Source organism: Brettanomyces bruxellensis, chromosome 6, assembly GCF_011074885.1.
Source record: "Brettanomyces bruxellensis chromosome 6, complete sequence".
Lineage (NCBI taxonomy): Eukaryota > Fungi > Ascomycota > Pichiomycetes > Pichiales > Pichiaceae > Brettanomyces > Brettanomyces bruxellensis.
In genome coordinates, this window is record NC_054687.1 from 1157063 (window position 1) to 1174760 (window position 17698).

The 17698-nt window shown below is 41.5% G+C and overlaps 11 protein-coding genes across 11 annotated transcripts; 4 read left to right on the forward strand and 7 right to left on the reverse strand.

The window, feature by feature from the left end:
- Nucleotides 1-167: 167 nt before the first annotated feature.
- Nucleotides 168-2069, reverse strand: BRETT_003933 (uncharacterized protein; the record flags this gene model as incomplete). Its single annotated transcript, XM_041282433.1, has 1 exon — nucleotides 168-2069. The coding sequence occupies one exon, from the start codon at nucleotides 2067-2069 to the stop codon at nucleotides 168-170; it is 1902 nt and encodes a 633-aa protein (XP_041136272.1).
- A 1849-nt stretch (nucleotides 2070-3918) lies between these two features.
- BRETT_003934 (uncharacterized protein) lies at nucleotides 3919-4401 on the forward strand (the record flags this gene model as incomplete). Its single annotated transcript, XM_041282434.1, has 1 exon — nucleotides 3919-4401. The coding sequence occupies one exon, from the start codon at nucleotides 3919-3921 to the stop codon at nucleotides 4399-4401; it is 483 nt and encodes a 160-aa protein (XP_041136273.1).
- A 23-nt stretch (nucleotides 4402-4424) lies between these two features.
- Nucleotides 4425-5417, forward strand: BRETT_003935 (uncharacterized protein; the record flags this gene model as incomplete). The annotated part of the gene is made up of 1 exon (XM_041282435.1): nucleotides 4425-5417. One exon carries the CDS (start codon nucleotides 4425-4427, stop codon nucleotides 5415-5417), a length of 993 nt encoding a protein of 330 aa, XP_041136274.1.
- Nucleotides 5418-5720: 303 nt separating this feature from the next.
- BRETT_003936 (uncharacterized protein) lies at nucleotides 5721-6929 on the reverse strand (the record flags this gene model as incomplete). The annotated part of the gene is made up of 1 exon (XM_041282436.1): nucleotides 5721-6929. One exon carries the CDS (start codon nucleotides 6927-6929, stop codon nucleotides 5721-5723), a length of 1209 nt encoding a protein of 402 aa, XP_041136275.1.
- A 411-nt stretch (nucleotides 6930-7340) lies between these two features.
- Nucleotides 7341-8879, forward strand: BRETT_003937 (uncharacterized protein; the record flags this gene model as incomplete). Its single annotated transcript, XM_041282437.1, has 1 exon — nucleotides 7341-8879. The coding sequence occupies one exon, from the start codon at nucleotides 7341-7343 to the stop codon at nucleotides 8877-8879; it is 1539 nt and encodes a 512-aa protein (XP_041136276.1).
- Nucleotides 8880-8983: 104 nt separating this feature from the next.
- On the reverse strand, nucleotides 8984-9748 carry BRETT_003938 (uncharacterized protein; the record flags this gene model as incomplete). Its single annotated transcript, XM_041282438.1, has 1 exon — nucleotides 8984-9748. One exon carries the CDS (start codon nucleotides 9746-9748, stop codon nucleotides 8984-8986), a length of 765 nt encoding a protein of 254 aa, XP_041136277.1.
- A 511-nt stretch (nucleotides 9749-10259) lies between these two features.
- Nucleotides 10260-12167, reverse strand: BRETT_003939 (uncharacterized protein; the record flags this gene model as incomplete). Its single annotated transcript, XM_041282439.1, has 1 exon — nucleotides 10260-12167. One exon carries the CDS (start codon nucleotides 12165-12167, stop codon nucleotides 10260-10262), a length of 1908 nt encoding a protein of 635 aa, XP_041136278.1.
- A 591-nt stretch (nucleotides 12168-12758) lies between these two features.
- Nucleotides 12759-13757, forward strand: BRETT_003940 (uncharacterized protein; the record flags this gene model as incomplete). The annotated part of the gene is made up of 1 exon (XM_041282440.1): nucleotides 12759-13757. One exon carries the CDS (start codon nucleotides 12759-12761, stop codon nucleotides 13755-13757), a length of 999 nt encoding a protein of 332 aa, XP_041136279.1.
- A 145-nt stretch (nucleotides 13758-13902) lies between these two features.
- BRETT_003941 (uncharacterized protein) lies at nucleotides 13903-14541 on the reverse strand (the record flags this gene model as incomplete). Its single annotated transcript, XM_041282441.1, has 1 exon — nucleotides 13903-14541. One exon carries the CDS (start codon nucleotides 14539-14541, stop codon nucleotides 13903-13905), a length of 639 nt encoding a protein of 212 aa, XP_041136280.1.
- A 348-nt stretch (nucleotides 14542-14889) lies between these two features.
- BRETT_003942 (uncharacterized protein) lies at nucleotides 14890-16221 on the reverse strand (the record flags this gene model as incomplete). Its single annotated transcript, XM_041282442.1, has 1 exon — nucleotides 14890-16221. The coding sequence occupies one exon, from the start codon at nucleotides 16219-16221 to the stop codon at nucleotides 14890-14892; it is 1332 nt and encodes a 443-aa protein (XP_041136281.1).
- Nucleotides 16222-16675: 454 nt separating this feature from the next.
- BRETT_003943 (uncharacterized protein) lies at nucleotides 16676-17464 on the reverse strand (the record flags this gene model as incomplete). The annotated part of the gene is made up of 1 exon (XM_041282443.1): nucleotides 16676-17464. The coding sequence occupies one exon, from the start codon at nucleotides 17462-17464 to the stop codon at nucleotides 16676-16678; it is 789 nt and encodes a 262-aa protein (XP_041136282.1).
- Between the last annotated feature and the right edge of the window lie 234 nt (nucleotides 17465-17698).

Genomic DNA, 17698 nt, shown 5'->3' on the forward strand with positions numbered 1-17698 from the left:
GAAAGATAGTGAGGATAGTGAAGATAATGAAGATAATGAAGATGAAGGATAACAAATGATAATGGAAATGATAAAACTTGCTTCGGAGAACATTCAAGATAGAATCCGACGATGGATGACAAGTTAACACAAAAATACGAGAATAAGTAGTTTCAGGCTGCTCACCTCTACTTGTACTTCCTCACCATCGCAGGACACTGATTCGTCTCAATGTGTTTGCAGAGCCACTCGTCGTTGTTCTTAAACTCCTTGAAGCAGCCAGCACACCGCCCGGAAACGTGGCTTCTGTTGCCAGACTTAGTTCCCGTTGGATATATGAAGTGCAGAGCTCTGAGATGAGTTTTGAAGGTGTCCCTGCGGGAAAAACCGCCCGTGGGGTGGCATTTGGTTCCCATACGCCTCTTTTTGTGCTCTGCGTGGTCACTTGTAGCACCTGGAGTTGTTTCGGCCGAGGAATTGGACTCAGAGTCCGTTCCAGGTTCAGATGCGTAGAAGGGACACTTGTATGGCTTTTCCGCACGATGCTTCTTCATGTGCCTTGTGCGGTAGCTTTTCACCTTGAAGGAAGCGTGGCAGATGCTGCACACATAGGCTCCAGGTGGGCTTTTGGCGGATTTGATGACTTTAGATTTTTTGAGGGTTGCGAGGTCATTTGTGCTTTTCAATGGAATGCTGACAGCAGGCTTGTTGGTGGCTTGAGAGGCATTCACGCTCAGAGAATTGCCGCTTGCCAGAGTTGGTGTAATTGCAGTAGAAGTGACGCTTTTGACAGAAGTGATACTTTCTGTGGTATTGGCACTTTCCATAGAATTTACACTTCCCGTGTTATTGACACTTTTCATGGAGTTTGCAGCTCCCATAGAATGCACGCTCTTCCCATTGTCCCCATCGTTCCCCCGGAGAGCCCCTCCCACAACACACTCCAAGTCGCTCCACGACAAAATATTTGCTGCGGCGAGCCTCTCGGCAACGGCGAAAACTGCACCTGGCAGAACCGGCGGGACGCCCAGCACCCGTCTACCGTCTACGAACACCTCGTTTCCACTCATCAGCGCCGTGTCCCGAGCAGCAATCTCCCCGTAAGTCATCGGAACACGCCGTGCAAGCCTCCCGGCCTCATCCAGCCTCCCCACCGGCATCAGCATCTCCTCATCGAGTGCAAAGCCCGCGGACTCGCCCCAGTCGGCCCCGCAGACACTCCCGCTCCCCTGCGACGCTGCCAGGGACCCCGGCGACTCGTTTTCCGCCTCCTCGGCCGGTTCTCGCACGCCCAGCATCTCAAACACGGTAGCTGCCCGGTGGCACATCTGCGTGTCCGCTTTGGGCTCTGCCACACTGCTCTTCCGAGCCGCCACACCCCCTAGTGGGTCCACAGGGCCCGCCTTGCCGCCTTCGTCCACCGTGAACGGCTGAAGATCCCAGTTGAACGGGTTTCCCCCAGTGAAATCGTACTCAAACTCGTCCACCGCGCACGGATGCACCCCACATGACGCTTCGGCCACCTCGTACCGGATTTCCGCGTGGAACAAGTCTGCCGACTCCGGCACACTCGTATTCTTGAAGGTTTTGGGGTGCTTCTTTTGGTTAAAGCTGGTGGTATCTAGTCTGTGCTCTTCTTCAACACTGTTTAGTTTTAGTTTCTCTTCAGCACTCCTTAGTTCTTGTTTCTCTTCAGCACTCCTTAGTTCTTGTCTCTCTTCAAACCTCTTCATTTCTTGTTTCTCTTCAAACCTTTTCGATTCTTGTTTCTCTTCAAACCTTTTCGATCCTAGTCTCTCTTCCTCTTCAAACCTCATTTCTTGCTCTCGCTTCCCCTGCTTCTTTACCTCCGCAAGCACATTCAAGGGCCCCTCTCCGCTCTCTGTTGTCACTCCATTATTAGATCTTCCTGTCCTGTTTGCATGTTCTATTTCTCCCACTTTTTCACATCCAACAAACGACCGCAATAACCCACCGAGTGCACTAACAATGCCAGATCCGGCACTGCTGGCCATCCACCCAAAACTGATGCCAGATCCAGCACTGCTGCTCATCCACCCCCAACTAATACCAATATGGTTGCTGCTCATCTCCTTTAATGCTGTAAAATACTCCTTGTGGCCACCACTTCACTTGGCAACGCACAAATCGTTCAAATTAGGAAGTTCTTCCTTCTATCCCTTTCCATGGACAGCTGACAATTCGGACTTGTTGATATCGTGATAGGCTGTTTCCAAACAAGTTTTGGTTCCAAACACTTGTCTCAACGTTGTTGACTTTCAAGTTATGAATTCCAGCCTTTTTTTTTTTCTAAAACTACACTGTTGTTGATCGATGGCCTGGTATGTTTCGCAAATTTCTCGATACCGGGATTTGAAAAATGTTTCAACCTGTTCGAGTATTCACGAGAATGTTATGTTGATGCTTGAATTTTGAACACAGAGGCTGACTCAAAAGCTCCGAAAGAAAGATGAACAGAGGGCACGAGATTAATTAACGAACTATCGATTACCAAAGATAAATAAATGTAAAAATTTAAGAAAAAAGCATGCGGACCGTTTTTCTAACCCAAACTGGAGTGAATGAAATCCGGGAAAAAATTTAAAATGAAAATCAAAAAATCAAAAATGTAACAATTTATGAACGACTGACACCTCAATTGAATGGCAAGATTAGCTTTCAAATTCACAGGTATACTCCGAAGGAAAGGGGAATTGCTTTGATGTAACGCACATTGTGTAAATAATCATAATAAAGGAACAATGCTGAGATTATTATTATGAACTTTAAAGCGAGAAGGGGGGAAAAAAGAAAAATTAAATCTAACGTCGGTAAGGCTTTCTATTAATGCACAGAAACCCCATACTTTTCTTTTTTCATTTAAGGAAATGTCACGCTAAAAATACGCTCCGCAGCACCCGAGATAAATTCCAAAATCGGCCGGATGTAAATTTTTACAATCTCTGGTTTCTGCGCAAAAAATGCCGTGTGGTGATACGGATCTTGATAAAGCCGCGAACAGTGATGGAAAATAATTTTCGCCAAGATAATAAAATATGGCTTGAACTGATTAGGTAATCCAATCAGGGTACGATACCTCCTTAGCACACACACACTACACCAGCCCTTGATATCGGAATTTAGCAGCCATTTCTTGCTCGTCTCTTTCTTCTCGCTGCTGTCAGATAAGAAAACAATACCGTCATAAATCATCTGCCGATGATTACTGAAACAACAATGGCAGAATAGATAGAGTTTCATCCATTTGACCATGTTGTTATAATCAGGATGAAATTTGTGGCCAAGCATTGACTCCTGGATATTTGCTCAATGCTTATATCAATCACCGAGATATCTTTGCCAAGCAGCCTTTGACTGTATCGGGCTTGATCCCGAGATCAGAATACGTTTGGTGTACGGGTGGCAGAGAACTTCAAAATGGTTGCTTGACCTCTGTTTCATGCATAAGAAGCAGATACCATTATCTTCTGCCGTGTCACAAAGGGACATTCATACTTGCTGAATCATCATTACGGGGTAAATGACAGAGCTTCTTCAAAGTAGGTGATTTCTCAATTGTACTAGACGCCTACAAATTTGTCAGTCTTAACGGTCGAATATCATAGCAATGCAAAGATCGAAATCACGTGTGCATAATTCTCGCTTTTAGAACTAACCGAAAGAATGTCATCTACATTCACATATTTGCTCGGAGATAATGTTTTATCGCCAGTCTGAGTATCCGTCAAGTTGATTGGCAGTGATCCTTCAAGCTGTATCGCCTGCACATCCGTACCACACTTTTTATTTTTTTATTTTTTTTTTTCTCGCTCTCTTTCATCTCCCAGGTTCGATCTTATCACAGTACAATCTACCAATGAGAGTAAATTGCATATTTATCACTTTTCGAAAAACTATTGAGCACAACTAGCGGAAAGCATGCAAAGAGTAGAAAGGCGAAAGTCGCCGTGGGTGCAAAATGAGCGTCCGGCTAAACGTGTGCATCCAAGCCATCAGCACCAAGTGCCAAGTCATATGAATCAATTAACATCGTATGAACTGCTTGAACAACTAGGAAAAGGTACATTTGGCGTGGTCTACAAGGCAAGGCAGAAGTCTACAGGGAAACTGGTTGCACTAAAGAAGTTCATAGTGCACGATAGGAAGGAGGGGTTCCCGATAACATCGTTTCGAGAGATAACGATAATGCGAAAGCTTAAACACAACAATGTTCTCCAGATTATCGACATGGTCCATGAACGAGGTGGATTTAAGGAGAATGATGGTGTTGATATTGACATTGACATTGACACGGCGGACCCTTCAGCCTCTGCATCTTCCCCATGGGCTATTTCTATACAGTCACACCTTACATATCGTCAGATCTCAACGGACTACTTCGAAACCAATCAATCAAGATGACACTTCCCGAGATTAAGTGCATCATGAAGCAGGCATTGCAAGGAATCGACTATGTGCACAGCCGGCATTTTCTGCACAGAGACATCAAGACGGCCAACATATTGCTAGATTCGTTTGGGACCGTGAAGCTTGCCGATTTCGGACTGGCAAGAATTTACCACGGGGTGTATCCGGACACCCCAGAGTCTCTACCCGGAGGTGGGAGGCGTGAATACACTGGGTTGGTGGTAACAAGGTGGTACCGGGCCCCGGAGTTGCTTATCGGTGTACGGAAGTACACCACTGCAGTCGATATGTGGGGGATGGGTTGTGTTTTTGGGGAATTGTACAAACGAGATGCTATTCTACAGGGGAAGTCCGATCTCGATCAGGCAGATCGTATTTTTCAGTTGGTCGGGGCGCCATCCGAGTCCAATTTCCCGCATAGCAAGCAGGATAACCGAAACGGCATAAATTTGCTTGTGGACTATCCGCGGACACTGGACAAGGAGTATGGAACTTTGATGGACGATCAGGCACTTGAACTGTTTGATGGAATGCTGAAATTGGATCCTGTGAAGCGGTTCAACGCGAGAAAAGCACTTGGAGCTGCCTATTTCAGCACTGAGCCGTTACCCTGTCTTCCTGGAGAGATTCGGAAGTATGAAGAGAGTCATGAGTCCGATTTCAGCCATGCAAGTGGTCCACGGAAGCCGGAAGTTGAGAGAGGGCCTGAAAGTGCTGTTAGGAGTATTAAACAAAGCCCAGAAAAGGCTGCTTCTTCTCGTTTTATCGGCAGGCAGCAGACCAGGCAATCAAGTTCATGGACTGCATCACATGGAAAAACACACAATTGGCAAGGCAGAAACGATGGATGGGGAAGTGGGTGGACGAGTCGGAGGCCTTTTTCGGATAATAAGCGGTACGAGAAACGTCTTCCTAGCTCTCAGGCCAGCAGCTCAGATTTGTATGGCTCTGAAGCCAATCAAAGCTTTAGTGCTATGCGAAAGTATCTACACGAGAAGAAGAAAGAGTGATACGGAGCATAAAGTCATAAGCTGCATTTATACAGCGATGGGATAGTTGAATGTACAGACGAATATATAATAGTGTTAAGGGTATCGATGGCTGCCTCTGCTTGAGGCATATGTATTATTCCATGTGTATTATTATCATATGCATTGTTATCACAGGTATTATTCATGCGCATTATCATATGTATTATTCATGCACATTATCATATGTATTATACCATGCACATTATCATATGTATTATACCATGCACATTATCATCATACGCATCATATCACACGCATTATTACCACCAGAAACATCCAATTCTACACGCTTCTCTTCATTAGCTGGATCTTCTGGAGTCTCGACAAATGCCGCATGGAAAACCGAAATAGCACAAGTGTCAAGACGAACGACGCGACGGCCACTACTTTGAAGCACTGTTCGTTTGACTCGAAGAAATTTTGGAGGTTCATTCCATAGAGTGAGGCCACAAACAACAAGCCTCCAAAACTCATAAGACCGGCACTGAATCGAAGTCCAAGAAGCATGAGATCATTACGGTTGGAATCCAAGATGATGTTCACAATTTCCTCTGTGGTCTTAACATCGCTGTTAGCGTTTTCTACAGTCTGCACTATGGCATCACAGTGCAAAGAGTATGACTCTAGCAAAAGCTCAACCTCCTGGTGGTCCTCGGGAGATCTGGGAAGACCCTCTTTCTTTTCTGTGAGATACATCTCGGCCAATTCGTCATCCTGGTCTAGAAGTTCATCGATCAAATCACGCATCAAGGTGGCCTTCTGCTGAAATTGCTGGAGCTTCTTGGAAACGATCAACAAGTACTTGAGTTTTGGCAAATCCACATCATCCTCAAGCTCCTTCAATATTCCTTTCACCACGTTTACATGCACTTTCATCTCCGAGTTCAAATTCTCGATCACATCCATAAAAATTGCCTCAAGTGCCCGCACTTCATAGTGGAGCTTGTCACCAGATTCGTTCTTCAACTTCTCCGAGAGGCTGTTAACGAACTTCTTATCTGCATACGATCCGTAATAGTTGAAAAGTACGACACTATCTGCCTTGATCAACGTTGTTATATGTAATAAACTCATAAGAATCGAGTTTTCTCGTATCAATATCGACGGCACGATATTATTGTAGCCCTTATCTATCTTCCGTAAATCCCGCGGTAGTAAGTCTCTCTTATTTATAAGTTCAACTCTCTCTTCATCCGATGCAACACGCCTATAATTACCATTTGAGTCAAACACAAGACATCGGAGCGCCGATTTCAAATGTGTTTCCGTCTGAGTGGCACCTGTTAACTTTGGAAGTAGGCTCTTTTCCAATAAAAATTCATTTCCTTCTGCCTCCTTCCCAAATGATGTTCCAAAAGTCCGTGGCTTGACCGTTTTGTAACAATGCGCACTAATCTGATTTGCTCTGCATCGAATTATTTTAAAAAAAGGCTGTGCTATGAGACCGCTAAATGCAAAAGGGCGCCGTGTAAGAATCTTCGCAAACAGCATTGCCAACTTCCATTAATAATCGATACCAACTAGCACAAATCGTATTCCACATAAAAAATAACATGTGTATATCTTTGTGCATGTGAGCTGCTGAAATCAATTACTTTTTTTTTGCCGTATATTCGATCCTCTCTTTTCGCAGACTTCTGTGCATCCTCCCACCATATTCGCATCGCAACTAATTTATTGGAATAGGAAATTTCGGTGCCAGAATGTTTTCTTTTTCCCCTTTTCGGCATATTAGCAACGTTTGCAAGTGATAAACTTTTTTTTTCTTCTTCTTCTTTAAAATGTCATAACTCCCATATTTGCAAAAATGATATAACTTCTGAATTTCCGTATCCAAAGTATCCTTTGCTAATGGACCTGAAAGTGTATACCAGTGATTAGAAAGTCATATTTCCGGTGAAAATGTCCATCAGGGAGTTTAAAGAAGATCAATTCGAAATATATGAACAATTAGGAAGAGGTGCTTTTGGTGTCGTTTACAGGGCTTTTGATAAAGTCCAGAAGATGGATGTTGCGGTTAAGCAAGTTGATCTAGAAAGCAGCGATGAAATGAGCGAAATCGAACAAGAAATAAGAATGCTATCTACTTGTCATAACGAGTATGTGACCAGGTATTACGGCTGCTTTTTAAAAGGATCGAAACTTTGGATTATTATGGAATATCTAGGTGGTGGCTCATGTTCCGATTTACTTGAAGCAGGACCATTTGCAGAAAAGGAAATTGGACTGATACTGTATCAGATTCTTCAAGGCTTAGAATATTTGCACAGTCATGGGAAAATTCATCGTGATATCAAGGCTGCCAACATACTAGTTGGAAATACGGGAGATGTAAAAATAGCAGACTTTGGAGTGGCAACCCAGCTATCAAATAATCTTTCCAGACGAAATACCTTTGTGGGGACACCATACTGGATGGCGCCGGAAATAATAAAGCATAAAGAGTACACATTTACCGCTGATATTTGGTCATTAGGAATTACAGCGATAGAATTGGCATATGGAAAACCTCCGCTCTCACAATATCATCCATTCGATGTCTTATTCAGAATAACCGATGATCCACCACCAACATTAGGCTCATCATTTAGTGATGAATTCAACAGTTTTGTAAACAATTGTCTTCAAAAGGACCCACAGAGAAGACCTAGCGCAAAAGAGCTTCTGAAGCATAAGTTTATCTGTAAATACGCAAAAAGTGATCGCCAAATCTTAATGACTTTAATACGGAAGAAAGTGCAATGGGACTTTGAATCCGGAAACGTTGATATGAAGTATTATATTCCATCCAATGTGCCTGCCCAATCAACATTAAAAACACCATTTGATCTAGGAACAATTACACAAGTAGGATACAAAAAAGACGTACAAAAGCATAACCAGGAATCCAGAAATCCATCCCAAGAATTAGCATCAGAGGCAGTATCTAGTAAACAAAATGTGAAGCCATCTTCGTATACCTCAGATCACAAACAGACAATCAAGCTCGTTCCTCAATCGCCGCTTAAAAGGAATGTGAATGTAACTTATGATGATGATCACCAGCTTAGAAAGGAGATGAACAGTATTCTCAATCAGTCCTTTAATAAAATATCGCATAAATTCGATCTTTCTACCTACGAGTATGACAATTTGGCCAGATTCCAAACAACATTGATGGATTCTTTGTTTCTAGATGAGGATCATAGATATAGAGAAGTTTTTGCCAAATTCTTGAAGCTAATTCTTAAAAGAGTGATGAAATCACATGATCCAGCATTGAAAGAGAGAATTATGCCTCGCTACTACTATAATATGGAGCGTGAATGGACGAAAATGGAAGCCAAAAAGCAAAGTGAGCAAAAACAAATTAATGGAGGTATATTTAATGGTAGAGATGAGGTTGAAGAGTTGTTACTTACAAGATGGGCAGAAGGAATGCTTGATAGGGGTAAAACATAAATTATCTTATATATAACGAGAATAAAAATCGAAAGAACGCAGCAAAAAGTTCACATAAAACAAATGTCAAAAAGAGAAAAAGATTTCAATGGTGAAAATACCATTTACTTCTTACAGTTTTTGATTTCAACCGAAATACTCAAGTTACTTAGTGTGCTTTCTAAATCTTCAATCAAGGATTTAGAAATGGTATGCTTCCTGTCACTAGTGTTACTCAATGGGACAGAGATACCACACACCAGGTTCACATTTTTATTTTGAATCTCTTCCTGAGAGTTCTCGTTTTCCTCTGGTTGCTCTGCATCCCTGAAAATTTCACTCCTTAATCCAATATCGTCATCAAAAATGGATGGCTCCTCACATGAAACGTTTTCCTCATGCTCGTGCGCTTTTCCTTTCTTCTTCTTTGCATTGGTCTTTTTAATTGGTTGCAAAACCTTAACATGTGCATGCGTTTTGCAGATGACGGTAAAAGCATGCTTCAAAAGAGTGTTGTCTCTTTTAGAAAGCACTGGACCAAAGGTGTATATCCCGTCAATACTGACATTCAAGTCCCTAATATTTGCAAACACCTTTAGTAGTTCATCTTTGTACATTCTATACTTCTTGAAAATCCGTAAAAGCAATGCAGAATACTTGTCGTTAAAAACAAGGACGTTTTGTTTTGCTCTTTTGCGTTGAAAAGAAGCATCCAATTCAATGAGAGGAGTGCCTTCACATTGCCTGGTTGGGTCTTTTTGCAACCAATCGTAGAAAGCTGTAAGGAGGCAGCGAGTTTTCTTTTTGGTGAGCTCTTTGAACACATCTTTGACGTAATTGTTGACATCTTTGTCATTTGAAGTATCAATGGTGGCTGTTTTGGACATCATTTTGAATTTATTTGTCGTTAGATGTGGAAAAAAAAAAGACAGTCAGGGATTCTCATTTTTGTACATGAACAAAAAAAAAGTAGTTAAAGCTGCTTTTATAGTTGAAGTGTTTGAACAGATAAAAAACATGGCTTGTTCAAAGATCTCCAAATAAGTGTATCTATGTAATATAAAGTTAAAAGTATGGACAACGTATTGAGATTTAGAGAGTGTTTAAAGGGGGAGGGAATTGAAATTTTTAAAAATCCCTTGCGACAAAGTGACATGTCACAGAGCTGGTTAAAAAGTTCACCACTTTGGGAAAACGGTACGGCGGATACAGAATGAGAAATTTAGCGAGTATTCAGTAGTTATACAAGAAGCGAGATACGAAATACATAGGACAATCAAATATCATGCTCTTTATGAAGGCAGAAGCAACAATATACTCAAAAGCAACAATAGAAGCAATGAGGCAAAGATCATAAAAGTAGAAGGATAAAACAAGTGGCAAGAGTACAGATCAGCCTCACTAACCCAAGTTAAGATTGTTTAGCCGTTGCTGCAACTCCCTAATATGGCTACCATTGGCTGTTGAAGATGGCGAGCCTGGAGTTGAATCTTTTTTAGGAGTTTGAACGGAGTTCTGGGAACTAAGTTTAGCAGTAAGAGATGGCTTTTTTGGTGGCCTTGCCGGTGGCGTCTTCTTCTTCTTCTTAGCAACCAGTTTCTTAAGCTCATCTGGAGAAAGGCCTGCTGATGGCGATCCCGAAGAAGCATGTGACTGCTGATCCTGCTGAGACCAGTTTGGACGTGGATGAGTTGGAGGAGGAGAAGACACATGATGAAATGATGGGGGCGGGGAAGACACTGGAGGTGAATTCATTGGAGAATCAGAAGCATTTTGAGGTGATATGTGGCCCAAAGTTGAAGATTTGTCCACACTTTGATGTGCAGATGGAGGAGAAGATACGTATGGAGGTGGAGGAGTGGCAGAATTCGATCTGGGTGGAGCCTCAGACTGCGCAGATAGTTGCTGGATGCCAAACTGACGAGGTGGCTGCATCGGTGAGTTCAACTGTGGCTGTGCTGGTGCAGAGATGCGCAAAGACTCTCTGGCTCTATCCATGGCATCCTTTCGGATTTGCTGCTCTCTGATTTTTTCCTCTTTTAATCTCCTCTCTCTGTCAATCACATCCTGAGAGCGGTGCGCTCTTGGAGGCGGTGGACCGAATTTCGAGACGCTGAAGTCGGTAAGACTGGTTTTGAACTTGGGCTCCTCAATTTTTTCATCAAATCCAATGGCCGTCTTTTGCATTTTTCCCGAGAGATGTGGGCGGGATGCTTGGGATGCCGAGTAGTTGGACTGTGGCACATAAGCCGGGGCATCTGGAGTTGGGGAGAAACTCCGGGAGGCAGACATTTGTGGTGCAGCAGGCGGGTTGGAGTCGATCGACGCAGTCCGGGTCGGCGGGGACTGGAATGATGCTTGCCTTGGAGGAAGAACTGGTTGTGGTGACTGCGAGTTTGACTGAGGTGGGGGAGAAACAGCTTGCGGAAGAGGAGGTGCTGGTCTGGTGTAGGGATGCCGAGGGGAACTTTGTACTTGTTGTGAGCCTTGGTAGGAGGGAGGAGGTTTAGCCTGAGATTGAGGGGGTGAAGGGGGTGGAGGAGTATATTGAGATTGTTGAGGAGGTGGAGGAGTGTATTGAGATTGTTGAGGAGGATATTTAACTTGTTGAGGAGAATATTGAGATTGTGGAGGAGGATATTGTGCTTGTTGCTGTGGTGGTTGAGGAGGATATTGAGCTTGCTGTTTTTGTGGTTGAGGAGGATTTGGAAATTGAGGTTGAGGTGCATACTGAGATTGTTGGTGAGGATATTGTGTTTGCCGCTGAGGGTTGCTATATGTATTTGGCTGCTGATTCATGGGATGATAATTCTGGTTTTGTTGGTAAGGTGGTGGATTTTGCTGGTTTGGTAAACTTTGATAATTTGGTGGACTTTGATAATTCGGGGGATTCTGATAATTCGGTGGATTCTGATAATTCTGATTCTGATAATTCTGATTCTGATAATTCTGATTCTGATAACCCTGATTCTGATAATTTGTAGAATTACCCATTTGTTGATTTGGCTGATAGCCCTGGCCTTGCTGCTCAAAGCTCATTCTCGGTTCCAGTTGGTCTTCTTCGGTCCTATTCCAATCACGATGCTTGGGTGGAGCCGGAAAGTTATGTGGATCTTTTAACGATGATAAGGGAACAGATGAATGATCAACAGTTGAACCTCTGCTAGATGATGAATTCGTATTGCCTTCTCTGTTTTTATAGGCATTGTATCCACCTTTGGCAATTCCTTTGGTGGCACTTGCGGTTGTCTTAACGACTGTTTTAGCTCCACTTATAATTCCAGCCTTGTGCTCGTCCCAAAAAGACATCAATTATGGCAAGAGACGATCAATCACTGACAATATCGTAACCTTTGAAAAGTTGTAACAATTGTGCTTCTTTTCAACAGTAAAAGTGTACTCTTGTCAAGCCTCCAGCATTAAATCTCGTAATACTCTAGGAAAAGCGGAGTGTTGAATACGTTTTGAAAACGTGCGATTCTCAGCTCTCGGCATCCTACGGAGAAAGCAGGCAGGGGGAAGAAAAAAATCAGACGGAACATTATTTGTTTTTATGAAACCTTAAATTAACGCGGTAAATTTGGAGATACAATAGAAAAAAAAAGCCAAAAAAAAGCCAAAAATAAATAAAACTGTAAATAAAACAACTACGTACACCAGCTTTGAGATGCTCTAACTACCAACACAAGACATCAAAATTTTAATATTGTGTGAATTCTCCAATCTTATATCAGACTGCTTCAAACGTAAGCTTCTGCTTTTTATGACAGCACCTGGCCCTTACAAAATAAATTGAATTCCACCCTAGGCAAATTGTCACGTGTGTCTCCATTACCATTGCAATTTCTTTCTGGTTACCATTCATTCACTATAGGGTGCCCATGATTATTAAAACACGCTATGTCGCGAATCTTCTTGAACCATACATACCGCCTATTTACACTAAGGCAATTTCCAAATGTGAGTGATCCAAATTCCTTGGAAAATCAACCATCGTTTGTCTCTTCCTTCTGCTCAACCGATAGCGGCACTAACAAGCATTTAAGGAAAATCAAACAGAAGTTGGCCAATAGCATCATACTCAACAAGATTTATACGATACCTACAATCGAGTCATCCGGTTCCCTAATCCCATCGAATTCGAGACTATTTTCCGGTGGCCAATCCACAAACGAAACTCCTGACTTTTCAGATATTATTGAAAATTTGGATCTACGCGTCAAGATCAACCATCTAATATATAACGGGCATAAATTCCGTGTTGGGCATCTCCGATTTCGCTTTCTGGACTACATCCCCGTACAAGTCTTCATATTTGTGGAATTTTCGCCTGGTTTCACTGTCATACTGACAAAAAGCCTTCCAAAAATGCAGGATGTCGTTTTTGACTATATAGCAGAGACTCTGAACAGTGTGATTGGTCCGCTTTCACTCCCAGATGATTTTCTTCGTTCTACTGTGGATGAAAGTGTACAGAAAGCTGTCTCTGAAGAAGATATTGGCAGTGGTATAAACTGGCATAACGATCTTGGTGACATTGAATTATCATTCACAGGCATAAAAACCAAATGCAGCGCCTTAAATGCCATCGTACTCAATATTAAATCTGCGGATGTGCCAAAATTTATTGATGAAGAGGGATTCGTGGCTGGATTTTGTAGCTACATGCAATCTGAAACATCCATAGACTTAAAAAAACTTGAATTAACACGAGCGAGAAACGAGTGGTTTTTGCTTACGTCAGATGGAAGGCTTCGCTTTTCAGACAGAATGTCATACCATACCCAACCAAGCAGACATGACGATGCTAGACCGACAATATGGAACATAATGTTTTCATTGTATACGAATGCAGGTAAGGGTACACAACTGCAAGAAAATGCAGACAAGACAACGTGAACATATGCTAGATAACATGGGCAGAATGCTGACCCCAATTTATGTACAGTTAAGTTAAGATGTATTTTTATAAGAATGATCAATAGAAGAGATAACAGATAGGGTAATTTTTATGAAAAAGCAATAATGTTTCCAGCATGATCGACTATTTTGCTTCCTCATCAAGCTTGCTATAGTCAATCTCAAAACTGGAACCACATCCACAGCTGCTTTTTAGAAATGGGCTGTCCACAACCTTGAATTGCGAACCGATAAGCTCATGCACATAGTCAATTTTCGAGTTTCTCAATATTTCTAACGATGTTTTGTCCATTATGACCTTAGCACCGTCTCTTACAAACAATGAATCTTCCTTATCAGGATGGTACTCGCTTGTATCAGTCAATTTAAACACGTATTCAAACCCATGACACCCTCCACTTTCAACGGAAATCCGGAGTGCTGTATTCGGCTTGTTATCAGTAGCGGTAACTTTTCGAAGATGCTTAGCAGCCTCCTCCGAAATTGTTACCAACAGAGGCAACCCGTTACGATCACTTAGTTGCTGATTCATCACCTTGGTCTTACTAAGTTCCAGGAATGCATCATGTGAAATTCCTGAAGACTTTAACTTTGGTCTTTCCTGACTGTCGATGTGTGTAGTCGAAAAGAAAACGATATTATGTTGCTTTTGCGAACTCCTAATCAGTGTTCCCATAAAAAAAGTCAATCGACTAATCCCCTTATAGATCGATACAGGTTTCCGTAGCTGGAAACCTACCATTCTTGAAGTTGTAGCGAACATTGTTAGCATATGTTAACAGAGCTTTCAGTTGCGAAGCAAACTCCAATATTCTGTATTTAAACAACACTTTATTGGGGTAAGCTTAGAATATACTCTTTGTTGGCAAGAGATTTATGTCAAATGTAATAGTAATATAATTGTATACTGTAAGCTTCAATGACTTGGTCTGGAAAATGCTTTACTAAAGAACCAAGTCACATCTAAGAAATGCCGATTGAATTGATTTGTAATGCGAAAAGTGCCCGAACTTGCGGGGTTGAAAAAAAAAAAAAAAAAAAAAAAAAAACGATGACTATATATAACAATGGCAAATATCGACGCAACGATCGACGCACACATCTCTTCCGGCTAACCCATCTCAACCACCAATAAATAACTCATAATACTTCCAAGAAGAAGAGATATATTTATGACAAGAGCTGTATATCCACCTGCAGCTTTCTTCTCATCATCTGTGTAAAGTAGATGGCCAATTAACATGAAGGCTGAAGAGAATAGTTGACCATTGGTGAAGCCAAACATGAATTGTAGCATAATGTAAAAGATATCAGTGATTATGGATCCATTTTCATTGCGGCCAAATGCATTACAGAGCATAAAGAGCGGAATATACACAATTCTCGAAACTGCGTACAGCACCATTAACTTCTGATTTCCCACCACAAAGAATTTCCAAGCACAGACAACTCTACCAGCAAGATCTCCAAGATTCCAGACTAGGAAAATGACTGGTACAAAAACCTTCCTGGAGACAAAGTGAGAATCAACGAAGGACGCAAATATCGGAAATGCCAAAGTGATGGAGAATACAAGAATGATGGTGCTTTCAACAAATTTTAGAGGTTGCCAAATGTGCTTAAAGGAGACAAAACGCCTTTGGGTGGTTACAGGTTCTAATGAATTTTCCTGTGATTCAAATCCATCGTTCAAGACCTGCTTTTCGTGCCAAGCAGTCACTTCTGCAAAAATTAAAGCAACTAGGGTGACAAAAACGCTCGTTAGGAAGTATTTGGCACCTTCAGCAGACCTGCGTTGAGCATGCTTGTTGGTAACAACAGCTATAATCATTGATATCGATGGTAGGACACCTGAAATAGCGTTTCCGACCACATTTGCATTGGCATAAATAGGGCCCTTGACATTAACCAATGCAATAATGGCAACCTGTGTCAAGCATGCACCCACAGCACTTATAGCAACGTTAAGCATGACAAATGAAAAATAGAACGTCGTCCAGGCTTGAGGGAAAAGCACTCCAACAGACATCGAAAAGAAGACAATAATTTGAATCAAACAGCCCGATTTAAGCCTAAACAAATAGTCGACGTTTTCCTGTTTCTGCGACACGTAAAAGTTGAAAACAGTCGATACCAACGTCCAGACAGTCATCATAGTAGATGAATAATTACTGGATAAAGCCGGTGAGCTTTCAAGCCTACTCCGAAAATATTCCGATGCGGAAAGAAAGCAATTCCAAGGCCACAAGTTAGCCATTCCACAAAGGAGAAATGTAACATATTTAAGAGCCCTTAGTGTGACCGCTTTATGTATTATCGGAATGCAAAGTAAAATGGAGGAATCCGGATCCATGCTTGGATGTGCATCCACATCTGCAATATCTTCATACTGTGATTCAAGGGCAGTCTGATCCTCATCAGAATTAATGCCTTTGGAAGCCATGCTTGAGTATGATTGGACCATCTGGTGGCTTGGACCTTGCACTAAATGGTAATAGCCATAAAGATAATTGTTATCAGGAAGTATGAATTTTTCCGAAGGATGAGGTATGTGAAAATACGCGAACCGCGAAAAGGTAAGTGAAGAAAAATAAAATTACGTACCATTCGCAGAGCAAAGAAAAAAAAAGGATTGTACGGAATACTCAGTGTACCTGTTCTTTATATATAAACCTATGAATAAAATGGTCAAATGCTAACTAAATCAATTAAATAGAACAACATTCAATAAATGGCGATGCCGCAAGAACATAAATAAGCGTTTGCGGTAATTAACGGATAAACAGAATGAGCATCCTTATGATTCCACAACCTCAAGACTGAACAGAAGGGTAAAGTAAAAGGGATATCATCATTAAATCAAGTAGTATTAACCACAAAAGAAAAAGAATGCAATATCAATCAAGAAAATCCACACAGCGGTATAGTTTTGGATTTTCAGAAGAGTCGTCTCCCTCATAAAGAATATTCCATCTTCCTGAATACTTGGAATTCTTGAATTTGGCAGCATAGAGCTGTTTAACCATCGGTGAGTTCAGCAAATAGTCCTCAAAATCAGTATCTATTGAAAAATCATTAATTTTAAGTAACGCAATTCCAGGCTGCACCAACGACAATGACTCCAACATTTTCACATTATCAACATCATTGAACCGATCCTGATGGTTGATAATAATCCATTCGAAGCGATGCTTTGCAGAAAGCTCCGTAAGGAAGTTCGCAGAAGCTTGATGTGAATAATATGTTTTGATCTGCTTTATTCCGCTGCATGCAATTACTGAATTGATGACATTTGCGTCTGAACGCGATATTTTTGTTAAATCATACGATGCATATATTGTGAAATCTGATTTGCATTCAAGGAATTTCATGGCAAGATATAGCAAGGAATATCCGTAATCTTCCTCAACACCATAAAGAAGAATACATGCTGGCTTTTCCGTTCTAAAAAGTTGCGCCACATTGTCGTATTGGGAAATCCTTTCCTTTAAAAGAGGTTCTGATGGTAGCATTTCATCAATTAATTTTAATATAGCTTGTCGCTGTTTCTTTACAGTCAACGTATTGTCTAAGGCCTTCACACGAGAAAGTAGTTTCTCATATTTGGAATCCTTTTTGTCTGTGTTATTTTTTTTTGTTGGTAATGACAAGAAATCCAGTACATTTTCTGATGATATTGCTGACATTGTGTGAATAGATACGAGTAGGAGTAGCACTATCAAATAAGAAGAAAAGAAATAAGTCAACGATAACCTGAAGAAAGCTAAGAAGATTTGCGTATTAAGCAGAACTTAAACTATGTCATCTTTTTGTTAGTATGACTTACATATAGATCAGCAAATTGACAAACTCATCGGTTTATAAATGCACAAGACAATTTCGCATTTTTCACTGAATTCCATTAACTATTTTCTTTTTTC